This window comes from Centroberyx affinis, unplaced genomic scaffold, assembly GCF_046629955.1.
Source record: "Centroberyx affinis isolate AG114_WGS23_722 - 3 ecotype Tasmania unplaced genomic scaffold, CSIRO-AGI_Caff_v1 ptg003492l_1, whole genome shotgun sequence".
NCBI classification, from domain to species: Eukaryota; Metazoa; Chordata; class Actinopteri; order Beryciformes; family Berycidae; genus Centroberyx; species Centroberyx affinis.
This window is the reverse complement of record NW_027281447.1, coordinates 245,441-260,515: the sequence shown is the minus strand read 5'-3', so window position 1 is coordinate 260,515 and position 15,075 is coordinate 245,441. Positions and strand designations below refer to the sequence as shown.

The window sequence follows — 15,075 nt, the reverse complement described above, 5'->3', positions numbered from 1 at the left end:
TATTCTTGCACCCACTGTTTCTGGATATCTTCCCTCCATACTTCTCCCCCCACTATCTTTCCCTCCCTCTCTACGTTTCTCTCTCTGCCGTCCATTGAATCACTCTTTGCCCTTTCCCTGGCGGCTCACCACCGTGTTACTCCAGCCCAGTCTTTCTGAATGTCACGAGCCATCTCTGGTTGCGTCCCGTTCTTTTTATAGTCAGGCAGCTGAAATGTGAGGGGTCACAATGGGAGGATAAATACAAGGGCCAGCGGGCTGGAGGGGTGTCGCAGACTAAGTCCGGATCTTCTTCCTCCCTCTCTCTTCTCCCAGCTCTCCTCCTAACCTCAAAGGTAAATGAACTGAAAATTAAAATGACAGCTATGAGATAAAGAAGCTACTGCAATTATTGAAGAGTAATTTCACATGCCGCTTGAATTTGATTTTCATGCTACTTGTTGAATCTATTGGTCATATAGTATGCCTATGCAAACTAATGTTGCATAGCTAATGCAAAGGCAGAACTATCATAAGCATGGAGTGAATGCATTTATTATTCCTATGGCCAAGGATTAAAGTTATGAACCAGAAAACCAAGACTCTTATCTGTGAATTAACCAATGTGTAGCATGGAGCAGCTCTCTTGATAATGAATGGAAGACTGACTTTGCAGACTCATATGTTTGTCTGAACTTTTACATTCACATGAGCTTTACCATATTGAAATGTTGTAATTGTCCACCTGACAGTCTCCTTTTAGTTTAAGCAAATCTTTGTGTGCTGTCACAGTTTTCCACATTTTTCAGTGTATTCTCTATGGAGTTACTGTACATATGAGTGTAACAGTTAAAGAGACAAGGAAATCTGTTCTCAGTTGCTTCTGGTTCAACAACACGGGCCAAAATATCTGTATGTTGACTAATCTTCAATAATACAAAACAAACTGTGCTGAATTGCTTCAGTTGCACTCTAAAACCAGACTAATTCCACGAATCCATAGTGGTTCATTGTATGCATGACATTCACCTCAGGGTTGTGTATTTAGACATATTCACATATGACACACTGAAGCAACTGCCCATCATTGAACACTCAGTTTGTCTCATCCACAGCGTTACATCATCAAAGGTTGCTTTGTCGCCCTCCTTGATCTGATGCAATACAATAGTTTCCATAGCATTGTTTCTGTGAGGCCCAGCGGTGACTCACAGCCGTGACTAAGCTCTTACTTAAAACTTTTGGTCTAAATTTGTCCCGGTTGTCTAAATTAATCTTCCTGTACAGCACATGACATCTGAACAGTGGGGTTTGAAACTGCACAGCTCACTTTTACATAACTCCCTCTGGCTGAGCCGTGGTACTTAAGTCGCCCTGCAGCGCTAAAGTGTTTATAATTAGTCGAGCCTATTGATAGTGGTAACAGACAGGAATGAGAGAGAGAGGGAGGGAGGGAGGGGTGGATAGAGGAGGTGTGTGATAGAAGAGCAGGGATAAGGAATGGGGAGCGGGGGGGGCAGTGAAGGGGAAGGGAAAGGTCAGGGATAAGAGACTAGAAAATGGAAAAGGTCGCCCACATGCTTGCCGTGGCTTTCCGGGGGTGGCCAGATTTGAGGAGGGTGGGGTAGGGGGCAAGGCGGGGTTCTTGCTGACACTGTGCCCCGAGATATTGTGCACAAGGAACAGTGTGTAACCCTGGCACATACAGTAACTTATGTAAAGGCCACACTGCAACAGTTGCACTTGCAACAACTGCAAACGGTCACGTAGAACGAACACCAGTTGGCCTTGTTTTAAAGATAGACACTGACAGACAGACGGCGAGGGGGACAGATCACAGCACAATGCAACGAGGGAAGGAAAAGCGCTCATTTCACCACTTCCTCCTTATTCTTGTGTTCTTCCCTTCGTCAGTGGGGCAGTTCCCCATTCATTACACTAAAAATACTTTCACACTGCACTACGATTTACAGATTTACCACATGAAGAAACACAAGTATCCAAAACTCAGATATCAAGCTTGCTGCTAACGCCTCACCACTGTGTGTCTGGCCTTCACACCATATGAGCTTGTGTGTAATTTTAGCCCTCTGTCTGCCCCAGTAAAAGACCATATGCTCCCTTATAATCTCACCCACCTCCCTCTTTGTCCTCCTCCTCCTCATTGCCAGAGTCAGGATGCCTCACGCATACCCTTTCCTCACTCCTGAGCAGAAGAAGGAGCTCAGCGATATCGCTCACAGGATCGTCGCTCCCGGCAAGGGAATCCTCGCCGCAGACGAGTCCACCGGTAAAGAGTGATTTAAAGAAAATTCATTAAATTTTTAGACCTAAAGGAAACTTCAGTTAATCAGTCAAAGGAACTGTATGATATTGACTGGTTATATGCCCACAATCTTAAAAAATGCACTATAGAATTGCCTTGTATATGCATGATGAGCAACTTATTGATAAACCAGGTATGGTTCAAGTACTCATGGACACAGTTAGGCTATGACTATTTCATTCAGATTATCACTACGTCAAGATCAGGCTTAATATGGACATTTCTCAAAACACAACAGTCTAATTATTTATTGAGCTAGAATTATATTTTTGAGAAATTTCCTTTATATCACTATCTTAAGAACACAACCTGAGGCTACATCTTAGCCTCAGGTTGCAGAGGCTGGTCACACTCAATCCTCAGCCTCTGGAAACTTTTGGAAACTTCCACCAATGCCCACAGTTGGATCCAGTCTAACTCTGTCCCGTCTGTCTCTACAACCTACAGGCAGCGTGGCCAAGCGCTTCCAGAGCATCAATGCTGAGAACACTGAGGAGAACAGGAGGCTGTACCGCCAGCTCCTCTTCACCGCTGACGACCGCATCGACCCCTGCATCGGCGGCGTCATCCTCTTCCACGAGACCATGTACCAGAAGACCGACGGTGGCAAGGTCTTCCCCGAGCACCTCAAGGGCAGAAACATGGTGGTTGGCATCAAGGTTGACAAAGGTGTCGTCCCCCTGGCCGGAACCAACGGCGAGACTACCACCCAGGGTGAGCGAAGATCAGAATCACACACAGAGACAGAAACACTTCTAGGCCCAGTGGGCGCTCAAACACACAGAATCAGCAGCTTTACCCTATTGGCTGCATGAGCTTTCCTTTCCTATCTAACATATCCAACCTGCTCTCTCCCTCTCTCACAGGTCTTGATGGACTGTATGAGCGTTGCGCCCAGTACAAGAAGGATGGTGCTGACTTTGCCAAGTGGCGTTGCGTGCTGAAGATCACCCCCACCACCCCCTCAAAACTGGCCATCCTGGAGAACGCCAATGTCCTGGCCCGCTATGCCAGCATCTGCCAGATGGTAAGACACAGTCAGACACAACAGACAGATGCTGAAGTCAGAGTAGACTAGATTAATAAGCTTCACAGCAAGGACAGATCTATACAAAGTATCAGTGCAAAAATATGTCCTTTTTATAGTGTGTGTAGTCTTTATGTTTAAGGACCAGTGTAGGCGCAGCGTAAATAACAGTAATGTTGTTTGTTCAAAATCACATTAAATGTTTTGACAATCCTAGCTATATAAAATTCTATTGCATGCTAATGATGCATGCAAGCATCAGTGCTTCTTTTCTTTTTGCTTTAAAGGTTTTAAATACTCACACAGTTACTTCCTGAGTGGGTTTGTGGGTGGAACTATGTTATCAGTTATTTATACCTTCACTGTGAGAAAACAAGAGATGTACCTTGTTTTTTTTACAGTGTATAAGAAGAAGCATCACAAAACATATCAGTAATTAAAATCATCCAGGGGGACTAGAAATTCTAATTTCAATGTCCTTTGTAATTCATTCCATTTATAAGGTGCATAGTACTGGAAGACACTCTTGCCAAGGATATACACTCACTGAGCACTTTATTAGGAACACCTGTATACCTTCATATTCATGCAATTATCCAATCAGACAATAATGTGGCAGCAGTGCAATGCATAAGATCATGCAGATACAGGTCAGCAGCTTCAGTTAATGTTCACATCAAACATCAGAATGGGGAAAAAATGTGATCTCAGTGACTTTGACCGTGGCATGGTTGTTGGTGCCAGACGGGCTGGTTTGAGGATTTCTGAAACTGCTGATTTTCACGCACAACAGTCTCTAGAGTTTACACAGAATGGTGTGGAAAACAGAAAACATCCAGTGAGCGGCAGTTCTGCGGATGGAAACACCTTGTTGATGAGAACGGTCAGAGGAGAATGGCCAGACTGGTTGGAGCTGACAGAAAGGCCTCAGTAACTCAGATAACCTCTTTACAACTGTGGAGAGCAGAAAGGCATCTCAGAATGCACAACACATCGAACCTTGAGGTGGATGGCACTTTGATAGCCGGTTTACATTGAGCTAAAAGTTGATACCTACCCAGTATTAGTAAGGTGTTCCTAATAAAGTGCTCAGTGAGTGTAGAAGGATATAAGAAACGCATTTTGTTTTGATACAAAATGGCCAATTCACAATGCAATTCCATGGGTCCACTTTTCATCCAGAAAGAAATCAGATGCATTGGTGAAAACATAAAGGTTTGGTAAAGGTTTTGCCCCATGGACCCTCATCTGAGAATATTTTTGTTGTCTATCTCTACTATAGACTGAGAGATAAAATTCATTATTATACACTCTCTAATCGTTGTAACTTCTAATAAATGAAATAAGAATGAAATAAACCCCCCTGGACCCCAGTTTGGGAACCGCTGAACTAAATAAGAACTGGAAAGTAATAACTATGTCCCCCGTTGTTTCTTTATTGTCTGTGGACCGCAAACTGTCCTCAGTGACCGACTGTGTTGCTGACGCCTGTGTGTTGCTCTGCCCCCCCCCCCCCCCAGCACGGCATCGTCCCCATCGTTGAGCCTGAGATCCTCCCCGACGGCGACCACGACCTGAAGCGCTGCCAGTACGTGACTGAGAAGGTCCTGGCTGCCGTCTACAAGGCGCTGTCCGACCACCACGTCTACCTGGAGGGCACCCTGCTCAAGCCCAACATGGTCACCGCCGGACACTCCTGCTCACACAAGTACACCAACCAGGAGATCGCCATGGCAACCATCACCGCCCTGCGCCGCACTGTGCCCCCCGCAGTCCCCGGTGAGCTGGATACACGTGTCCTTTTTCTCTTTCTCTCTCACACACAAGTGCAAACATCACAGACACAAACTATTTTCTACTCGTTTCTACACCCTATTTCCATGAACAATGCCTCCTTCATTCAGTAGTCTATATTATCTTCTCTCAAACGCCCAAACAGATGCATGGCTAACCCCTCGCTCTTCTTCTCCACATCTCTCCAGGAATCACCTTCCTGTCCGGTGGCCAGAGTGAGGAGGAGGCCTCCATCAACCTGAATGCCATGAACCAGTGCCCCCTGCACAGGCCCTGGGCCGTGACCTTCTCATATGGCCGCGCCCTGCAGGCCTCCGCCCTCAAAGCCTGGGCCGGCAAGAAGGAAAATAGCAAGGCATGCCAGGATGAGTTCATCAAGAGAGCTCTGGTATGTGGGGAGAGGAATACACTATTTTGTTGTAAATGTGAAGGTATCTACTATATGTGTATATATGTTGCCTTGTCATACAAATGACAGAAATATTTGTTCAGAGGTTATTAGAATTAGAAACTTATATGGGAATGTATGGGATTGTGTATTCTATAATACTGTCCTTTTGTCTCTTACAGGCTAACAGCCAGGCCTGCGTTGGCAAATATGTCGCCTCTGGAAGCAGCTCTGCCGGTGGAGAGTCACTGTTTGTGGCTAACCACGCTTATTAAGCAGGGACACCCACCAATACCCTTTCTAAAGTCTACCCACCATCACATCACCATGGAAAATGCCTTCTAGGCTCTGCCTGTTAAACTGTCTCTCTCCAACACTGGACAACAGCACTTTTACAGCATCTTAGTAAAAAGTGAGAGAGAAAGACGCAAAAGCCTTTCTTTGGGTTGTTGCTGCAGCTAGAAGATTCTGAAAAATGTTCTGCCTCCATTCCCTCTCCTTTTATTTTTAAGCACCTTTTTTCAGGTAAAGATTCCCACCTAATGTTTTTACACAACTTGTACTGTTATTCCTTGGTATGATTCCACCAAGTGCAGTATACCTGTTTTTTACTGGTGCCGTGGAATAAAGTATTTATCCTCAACATGTTTCTCTGCTTCCTCAATGACTCATTACCCTCATTACCATTATTTTCAGATCACCATCCCAACAAGCAAACAATAGTAAGGAGTGTAAGGGCCAGTGCAGTTGTGCCCTGACAACATTCCTCTGAGAGAAGTACTAGCAAAAGTAGTAAAAGTAAGAGCTGAGAGAGTGGTAGAAATGCTTCCTGATAGGACATTAAATAGAACATTATTTTCCAAACATATAAGTGAAAGTGATACTCAACATGAAACTTTCCATAGGCGTTTTCTAAAGTGAAAGAACAAAGTGCAATTGTATTGAATTAAGTTGGTATAACTAAACAAATAAAGTTCAGCTGAGGTTTGTCTTCTCTCAATCTATCTACTGAGGAATCTGAAGAATTTCACTGTCGAGCCCATTTGAATTGTGAGGTCCTATCCAGCATGCAACACTGACTACAAGTCAATTGTTGCTGTCTCATTGGAATTGAGCCACATGGGACATGAGCTATCAAAAGGCTCAGTTTAGAGCAACAATGGATTTGCTTCCATAAGTCAATGAGTCAATAAAATGAAAGCAAAAGGGAAGAAGATCATATATGAACAGACCACTTTTACTGATTTACAATTTCTGGCCTGGAAGTTAGAATAGCTAAAATGGTTCTTCGGATATAATAAAATGGGCCCTCTTTACACGCTCTTCTTCCCAAAAACTTATGAAATGGCAGTTAATTGTATCCATCAACAATCCCTTTAGACATTTATCTGTGAAAACCAGACACATTTACACAATAGGAATTTAATCTGTGACCTACACTGTCAGAAAACCAGGTACAGAGTTGTACCTTTTCTCACTGCAACACAACAGCAGTAATGAAGGAGCCGTTGTAGGCGACTGTGTGGTTGTGGTAGCTATCGGTCGGCGCTGACACACACCGCTGTCTGAGTCAGTCTGGAGGAGAAGGTCGCGAAGCCCACACTTGCCTCCTCTGCGTCTGGGACAGAGACATTTGGGTGTAGACTAAGAGAATAGAGAGTATGTGATAGTTGTAACTACAAAGTTTACAGTATATCTTGCCTGCCACACTACTAGAACCAGATTTGGTGATAGTGGGACTGTGATGGTGAGAAAAGTGGTTGTTTATCAGCTAAAGATAAACTACACTGCGGGGAACTCAGCAAAGTGACGATGGTAATACTTGTGTATTTTTTTCTGCCCATTTCCTCTAGCCAAACCAAGATAAAACTGAAAGATAAAACAGGAAGCTGAACAGCATTAAATTGCTGTTCTTTGCCATTTGGGCTCTTTAGCATGTTTTAAATCAGTAATCCTTAAAACTCATTTTTATTGATTTGCTTTCACATAATGACCTTTTGTTTTTGACTTACCTTTTATGGTGCCTGCCCTGCTTTTATATTTCTTACCATGCTTTATTGTTTTTGCTGTTGATTTTACTCCCTTGTAAAGTACTTTGTAACTATTCTGAAAAGTGCTATTTACATAAAGATTACATATACACAATCACATAATCCTTATACCCTGGCCTGGTCCCTTGTTTTTTGTCAGTGACATTAGCCTCCTCTGCTGGTTCACACTGGTAAAATTAACTTGTTTCATGACAATGTAAGGTGGTTGAAGAAACTAATTTAAGCCATCTTTAAAACCAGTTTCTTGCTTCAATATTTGATATCCTTGATTTGTAATTATTTCTTGAAGCAAGTCATATTGTAGGCTGTTTATGACTTTGGTAAAAGATAAGAAAATCGATTTTGTTCTACATCTTATCAGGGCTTTTTCAGTATCGAATGTTGACATCAGATGGATAATTTTCTGGAATGTATCCAAATTGTGGAAACAACCAAGCTTAATAGGAAATTAATCAATCCAGGAACTGAATGTAAAGCCTTTTTACATGTTTCAGTAGAGTATAGAGTAAAGACCACAAGTTTCTAAATTCTGGATCTAAAATTTCATGAGGTTGTGGTAGTCCTACAGGTCACAATCTGGCATTAAATACAATTCAGTGTGCCCCCATAGGTGGATATGAAAATAACGTTATAGGTGTACTCAACACACTGCCTGCAGCATGTCATCAAAATCCAATTGCTGCTGAAATCTGAAAAAAAAGAAAACACCCACCACTGCAGTTTGTTGCCCGTTCCCCACTAGAGGTCCGACAGAGGCAATCCAATAGTGGCATGCCACTCAGGAAAAGCTGGCGGACCTGTCTAAGTAACAGACCTGTCTAACTAATCATGTCTTATTAACCAACTGTCTAACTAACCACCTGTCTGACTCACTGACCTGTCTAACTAAACACCTGTCTAACTCACTGACCTAACTAAACACCTGTCTAACTCACTGACCTGTCTAACTCACTGACCTGTCTAATTAAACACCTGTCTAACTCACTGACCTAACTAAACACCTGTCTAACTCATTGACCTGTCTAACTAAACACCTGTCTAACTCACTGACCTGTCCAACTAAACACCTGTCTAACTCACTGACCTAACTACACACCTGTCTAACTCACTGATGTAAGTTCAGTTGTGTAATTCAGACTCCAATGACTTTTCCCTTGTTCAAATCCAAAGGGCTGTGAAGACCATTACCATTCTAAACCTTGTTTTAGTATGTTGTTTATTTCTTTTTTGGTGGCCTGATAGCCTGAATGGATTTTCACCACTCTATTTCAAATACCAAAATACCAGGTGTTTCAGAGAACATTAATGATGTTATAAATCAGGTTTGTCAAAGTTTCCCATCACGTTTACATTTAATCAAAACAAGCCACCAGAATACAATTCAGTGCAGTTCAAAGAACATTCTTTATCCATGGAAATTAAAGTGCCACAAAGCTCCAGTGCAGTGTCACTTTCATCATGCACAGGGTGTGTAATGCAAAAAGTGGTGAGTAATTTGGAATACCTTCTGTTAGGATTAAACCTTATCAACCAGCTTTTTTTGATCATTAGCCTACCAACTGTGGTCAAAGGAACATAGTCAGTATGAGGGCAAACAGTGAGGACTGTAAGCTAACACCAGCTGCAGAGGAGGCTGTTGTGGAGGCTGTGGTTGTAGCTGCCGTGGTTGCGGTCCCAGAATCTGTGTTTCGGCACACAAAGCTGTTGTCTTGGTCGGACCCACTGGAGGTAAATGTCCTAAAGCCAACATTTGCCCCAGCCACGTGATCTGTGATCCACGTCTGGAACTGAGACACTCGGGCGTAGACCTCGGGGAAATTGGCCAGAGCGCAGGGAATCCCGAAACTAGTGATGCCCGCCTGGATCCACACTGAGCCCTGCTTACACTGCAAGGGTCCACCTGAGTCGCCCTGAGGAGGAGAGACATGGAGACAAGAAACAGGGAGGGAGGGAAGTGTTGGGAGGCGGTGTCAATGAGGATGAGAGAAGAAAAGGTGAGGACGGAAGACAAAACAGTTGGTCCTTTGCACAACTTAGTATTGGTAACAGATACATCAGAGAAGACTACAAAATGGAAGAGGAAACTATTTTATTGTGAAAAATACAATATTTTGGTCTTATGACCCTTCTTGGCTTATGACATTCGTCAGGCTGCCATGGCCCTCAAACTGCATATAACATTATATGTTTTGTATGTTTTTTAAAAGTATTAATTTATCACGTCATAGATTACACTAGTGAGTTATTCGGCTGATCCTGCATAAACCGTAAACCACTTGTTTTCACCTGGCATGCTCCTTTGTTTTCTCGCCCCGCACAAATCATGTTGTCAGTGATATTGGCCCCCTCTGCTGGAAGGTACTGGCAAGAGCACTGATTGTTTCCAACCACAGGCACCTCAACTTCCTGCAGCGTCTGCGGGGATCCCAACGGGACTGTGGGGAAAGAGAGTTCTCAAATCAGTCTGTCATCATTCAGGCAAACCAGTTATAATATTTGATGACATCACAAACATGAATGTTTACTGTAGCACATTTCGAATCCTCTATGATACCGCTGTGTTCATGTGACACTGTGCCCTGAGCCTGATTTGGCAGAAATTTGATATGGAAAGGTCTGTGTGGCCAGTGGATCAGAGTCATCGACATGAACAAAGTCTGGTCCTGAATTTAAAAGTTCAGTTCAGTGGAAGCTACTGGAAATGAAAATCCATACAGAGGACACCGTTCCATTTGTGATACTGGCAGACATTAAAAGTTCCAGGTCTCCTCTGAAACAAGACTACCTCAGTAACATGGAGGGTGCATTGTATAGCCACCATCCAGGCCAGTACACAGTGAATAGCCCCCATGATGTTTATGGGTAGTTCATAAGATACTCACCATCTTCCCCAGTGTTGCCCCAGCCAGTGGCCCAGCAGGAAGTTGCAGTATGAAAAAGGCTGGAGTTACCTGCTAGGCAAATGGGTCTGATGTAGCTGGTAAAACTGACTGGACTGCTCAGCTTCATCAGGGTGATGTCATTGTTTAGAAATGTGTTGTTGTAGTTGGGATGGACGATGATCTGAGAGACAGAGCGGGTTACCTCGTTGGGGTTGGAGCCTATCTGAGTCTGTCTGCCCATGTACAGAGTCCAGTCACTGAGTCTCAATCTGGATTAAAAAAAAAGCACAGGACTTGTTCAGTCTAACTGGTTAATGTAGGAGAGAAGTGAGAGGAAAAGAAATAAAAACGAGCTGAGGAGAGAGGCAGCAGGAATTTTTGTAATAATAGAGCTTGTGTCTTACGATAACATACAATGGGCTGCAGTGAGCACCCACTGGTCGCTGATGAGGGTGCCTCCACAGATGTGACTGGCTATACGATTGTAGTGCACACTGACCTGCCAGGGCCACGACCCCGCTGCAGCACCCACACCCCCAACTATCTTTGTGTTCAGAGGTGCCACTCCACAGTCTGACAGGAGACAGAGATAGAGTCATCTAAATATAGTATATAGAGGAATAAAATCACATTCCTCTGGGTTGTTTGATGATGATCTGTGTGTGGGTGTGAGCATCTGAGCTACGTATGTTATTTTGTTTGCTTTGCGGTGCATACTTTTTATGTACTGCATGTACCAGAAGAGGGTGTGTGTGGGAGCATCTGAACTATGTAATTTTGTTTGCTTTGCAGTGCATACTTGATGTTGAAAATATTCTTTGTTAAATGGTCATAGGTACAAAACAGCAGCTGAGCAACTATGGCATTTACATGACTGTATGAAATGTATAAAATGTGACCTTACTTACCCTGAGCTTTTGACTCTGTAGAAAAGAGAGATGAAGAAATGACGTATATTACATCACCTATCACGTCATAACCTTCAATATGTTGCTTTATTTATTATGTATTTTTTTCTATCAAGTTATTTACTGCTGCAATGACAAAATTTTCCTTCAGAGATCAATAATGTTAATCTTAATCTTCATCTTCTATTATTGTATGAGTAATGTATTTTGTATCATTAATGGGGTAATGCAGTCCTTATTCCACATGAGGTAAGTAAATCATGTAGCCTAGCCTTTCACAACAACTGAAATGTTAGAGACTGTTGCTAGGTAATCACTCCACTTATAACTCTAAACCTCTCTATAGTTTCACGACTTTACATTATTTGAGAAACGGATTTTGACATAAATTTATAATCAGATTCAAAATAATTAATTGACAGCTCTGGGTAAATCAGAAATTAATTTGCAGCATACCTTGCCCATTAAAGATGATAGGCAGTAAGAATATCCATGTAGTCCAAAATGGCATGTTCTCACAGTGTGTTCAATGGTGGGGATGGGGAGTCTGTCTGTTTAGTCTTACGTTAATCTCTCCGTTCACTCTGAACTGTCTCTAAATTACACAGAACTTCAGACTGCCAGTCAGCGCCTTACAGGAACATGGCAGCCAAACAACAGGTTCTTTAGGTCAGTGTTGGAATGCTGTCATGCAGGTGGTGAACAGTATGTTGTGAGGCATTGTATCATGCTTCAACAATGAAAGCCGTCAGCTCTTTGATGAATGAAGGAGGTGAAATTTCCACAAGTTCCCATAAAGGTTCAATAGTACGAGAGCCCCTCTGGGGTCACATGGTAGAAAAAAAAACTTGATGTGTAAATCCGTGCAAACAGATTTGTAAACTGTGCGCACGGATTTCTAAACCGTGCCCTCAGATTCACAATCCGTGCGAACGGATTTGTAAACTGTGCGAACGGATTTGTAAACCGTTTCACAATCCATTCGCACAGTTTACAAATCCGTGTGCATGGTTACATGCACTCTTCTGTTCTTCAGCGAATGGACCTGCCTTGCATGGACCGTGGTGACCACATCCACCAAATAAGTTCAATGTTATCTAGATTTAACGGCAGATTTAACAGTGAGTTAAATCTGAGTTTCACAGCTTTTATGTGTAATTTAGCATTTATTGTACAAATTCGTTCACACAGTTTACAAATCCGTTCGCACGGATTGTGAATCCGAGAGCACAGTTTAGAAATCCCTGCGCACAGTTTACAAATTCGTTCACACGGATTTACACATCGAGTTTTTTTTTCTACCATGTGACCCCAGAGGGGCTCAGTACAATGGTGTTTAGATGTGGTGATTGGAGGTCGCAGGTAAGTTTGGCTTCATCCTGGTGCTCATGAAACCACTCTTGAATTTGGTTAGCAGTGTGTATGGAGGCATGGTGATGAGGGGACACTAATCCTGTAAAATGGCCTCCCAGTAGATGGCTGTTCATACTATTACAGATCCACCGCCATGTTGAACAGATGGCAACAGAGATTGTGGGTTGATGGCATCTTTTGGCTTTCTTCAAATAGAAACCAGATGTAGGAAAAAAGGGTGAAAAACGACAACCTTGTTTTTAGCTTGACCACCAGGCAGTTTTGAGTTAGTGGGGTTTTGAAAGAGTTTCATAAACCCAAGGGTAATTTTCTCAATCCATACAGGAACATATAATCCTTCAGCTGAAGTTAAAACATGAAAATCAACAAAATTTTGTTATGAGGTTCTCACAGCACATAGTTAACAATTGCTTTTAATACGGAAAAATATGTGAACATCAATAATGCTGACTGGTAGCTAGATGCCAATACCAGGCTTAATACCCAAGGTCTTGCCCATTGCGCTCACTGAAAGGTCAATACGTAGAGTACCTGAACCTTTTTAGTCCTCTTCAGGCACTATACTTCACCTTCTTCATCTTTTCCAATTAATTCTTGATCAGTGCAGTCAGTGTACAGTCATAGATGAGGGGCGGGGTGTGGACGAGTCAGCGTGCGAGAAAACCAACCAGTGCCTGATAATTGGACTCGACTGCTGTAGAAAAACATGACAAACTGTAGGCACACAATGTTTTCTCCAATGGTTTGCAGGGCTGGCTTTCCACCGCAAAATGGTCAAGTCTGCATATTTTCCGGTCCAAATGCTCAAATCCAGTCCATAATAAAAGCCTAATAAGTTTCCCAAATTCAGTGTTCTTGTGTAACAAAGAACGGTCGTCGAGCATTGTGTTACTCTACAGCGGTAGCAGAGGGGAGCGGGTATGACGCTGTTGTGTGTGTTCCTGTCTTACTGACTGTATCTATAGAGCCGCACGTTAGTGTGACGTCAATGATTAGACGTCAGGGCAATGTTTTATGTTTCTGGCTCGTTAGTAGATGGGTCAGTAGTAGATGTTCACTGTTACGAGCCAAATCGTCCCACGTCATAGAAATCACGTATTTCGAAGCTGAAATACAGTGCTATGTTCTCCTTTAAATGCTGTTTCGGAGGCTTTTCTAAGCCCTAATATAATTTACCAGTTACTATAAAATATATAGTTTGACAAAAGTATGCATATTGTATCTTGAAATGATTTATCTCCAAGTTGGCTGATCTCCAAGATGACATGATTTCACTATCCTTGGTAGGATGAAACTCAGATCTCCAAGCTGTGTGTCTTCTGTTTCACTTTGAGAGATGTACAAAGGAAGAATGTACAAAACCCGCTCAGCTTATTTCACAATGTGCATGCTATACACATTTTTGAGCTGTGGCTGTGTTGTTTTTTACACTCAAAGTCCATTGGACAAAAAACACTGTGACCATTTATCTTTTATATCCTCTTTTCTGTTACATCAGAAAATAATACATGCCTTAATTACTGCCTCCAGCAGACCATCATTAATTGTTGTGGATATCATCATTACATCATTTGTTAGTACTTTATCACAATAATTAGGTTCACAGGTGCCAGTCTTTTTTTTTTTTTTTTACGTTATTTATCATCTATAGTTCAGGAACTGATTGAATTGCACTTTTTTGACACTCAGCAATAAAACAAATCTTTAAGTGCTCATGATCCAAAGCACAGTGAAAGATAAAACTTGTTCAAGACACTTGAGTTCACATTAGTTCGGTCCTTGCATCAGCTGGCTTTCCCTCCATCAAACCCTCATGTCCCTCCTCTTCTCCGACCCTCCTGAAGTGCACTCCATCTTACCCAGATGAAAGGAATAACAGTGTCAGGGAAAGAAAGAAGAGAAAACAAGACATAGAATCAGAGAGAGCCATGTGTGACCCTCAAACACAAGCCGCCAAAAACAAACAAACACTGAGAAATGGAGTGTATTTATCACCTCTTTTAATCCCCAAGCCTGGCTTTTGTTTCAACCTAAAGCAAAGCATAGCAGAGAGGGAACAAGAGAAAGGAAAACTGTCAAAGGCAACAATACGATAACTGACAGTCAATGAGACAGATTCCCAAACAAGAATTTAACCCACATTCAGTGACTGATGTGTGTGTGAAGACCAATTAAGTGCTAAGTGAAACCATTTTAAACAGCTAATCAAGTTAATGAATATTCAGAGGGGGGTGAAGCCGTAAACGATTTCGTTCAAACTTCAAGCGCTTGTTCTGGCTAAAGTTTAACTACAATCAGAGGGAGCGATCATGGCAGCGATCTGTCCGGGGAGATAGCACAGGGCCG

General features: G+C 42.6%; 2 protein-coding genes across 2 annotated transcripts; one reads left to right on the top strand and one right to left on the bottom strand.

Moving 5' to 3' along the window:
• Window positions 1-236: 236 nt before the first annotated feature.
• On the top strand, window positions 237-6,157 carry aldoab (aldolase a, fructose-bisphosphate, b). The gene is made up of 7 exons (XM_071539692.1): window positions 237-335; window positions 2,151-2,269; window positions 2,753-3,019; window positions 3,172-3,332; window positions 4,853-5,111; window positions 5,315-5,514; window positions 5,697-6,157. The coding sequence occupies exons 2-7, from the start codon at window positions 2,158-2,160 to the stop codon at window positions 5,787-5,789; spliced, it is 1,092 nt and encodes a 363-aa protein (XP_071395793.1). The 5' UTR covers window positions 237-335; window positions 2,151-2,157; the 3' UTR covers window positions 5,790-6,157.
• Window positions 6,158-8,827: 2,670 nt separating this feature from the next.
• Window positions 8,828-11,951, bottom strand: LOC139661272 (chymotrypsin-like protease CTRL-1). Its single transcript, XM_071539701.1, has 6 exons — window positions 11,812-11,951; window positions 11,356-11,370; window positions 10,852-11,020; window positions 10,448-10,716; window positions 9,852-10,000; window positions 8,828-9,475 (listed from the first exon to the last, which is right to left on the bottom strand). Exons 1-6 carry the CDS (start codon window positions 11,864-11,866, stop codon window positions 9,131-9,133), a joined length of 1,002 nt encoding a protein of 333 aa, XP_071395802.1. The 5' UTR covers window positions 11,867-11,951; the 3' UTR covers window positions 8,828-9,130.
• Window positions 11,952-15,075: the final 3,124 nt, after the last annotated feature.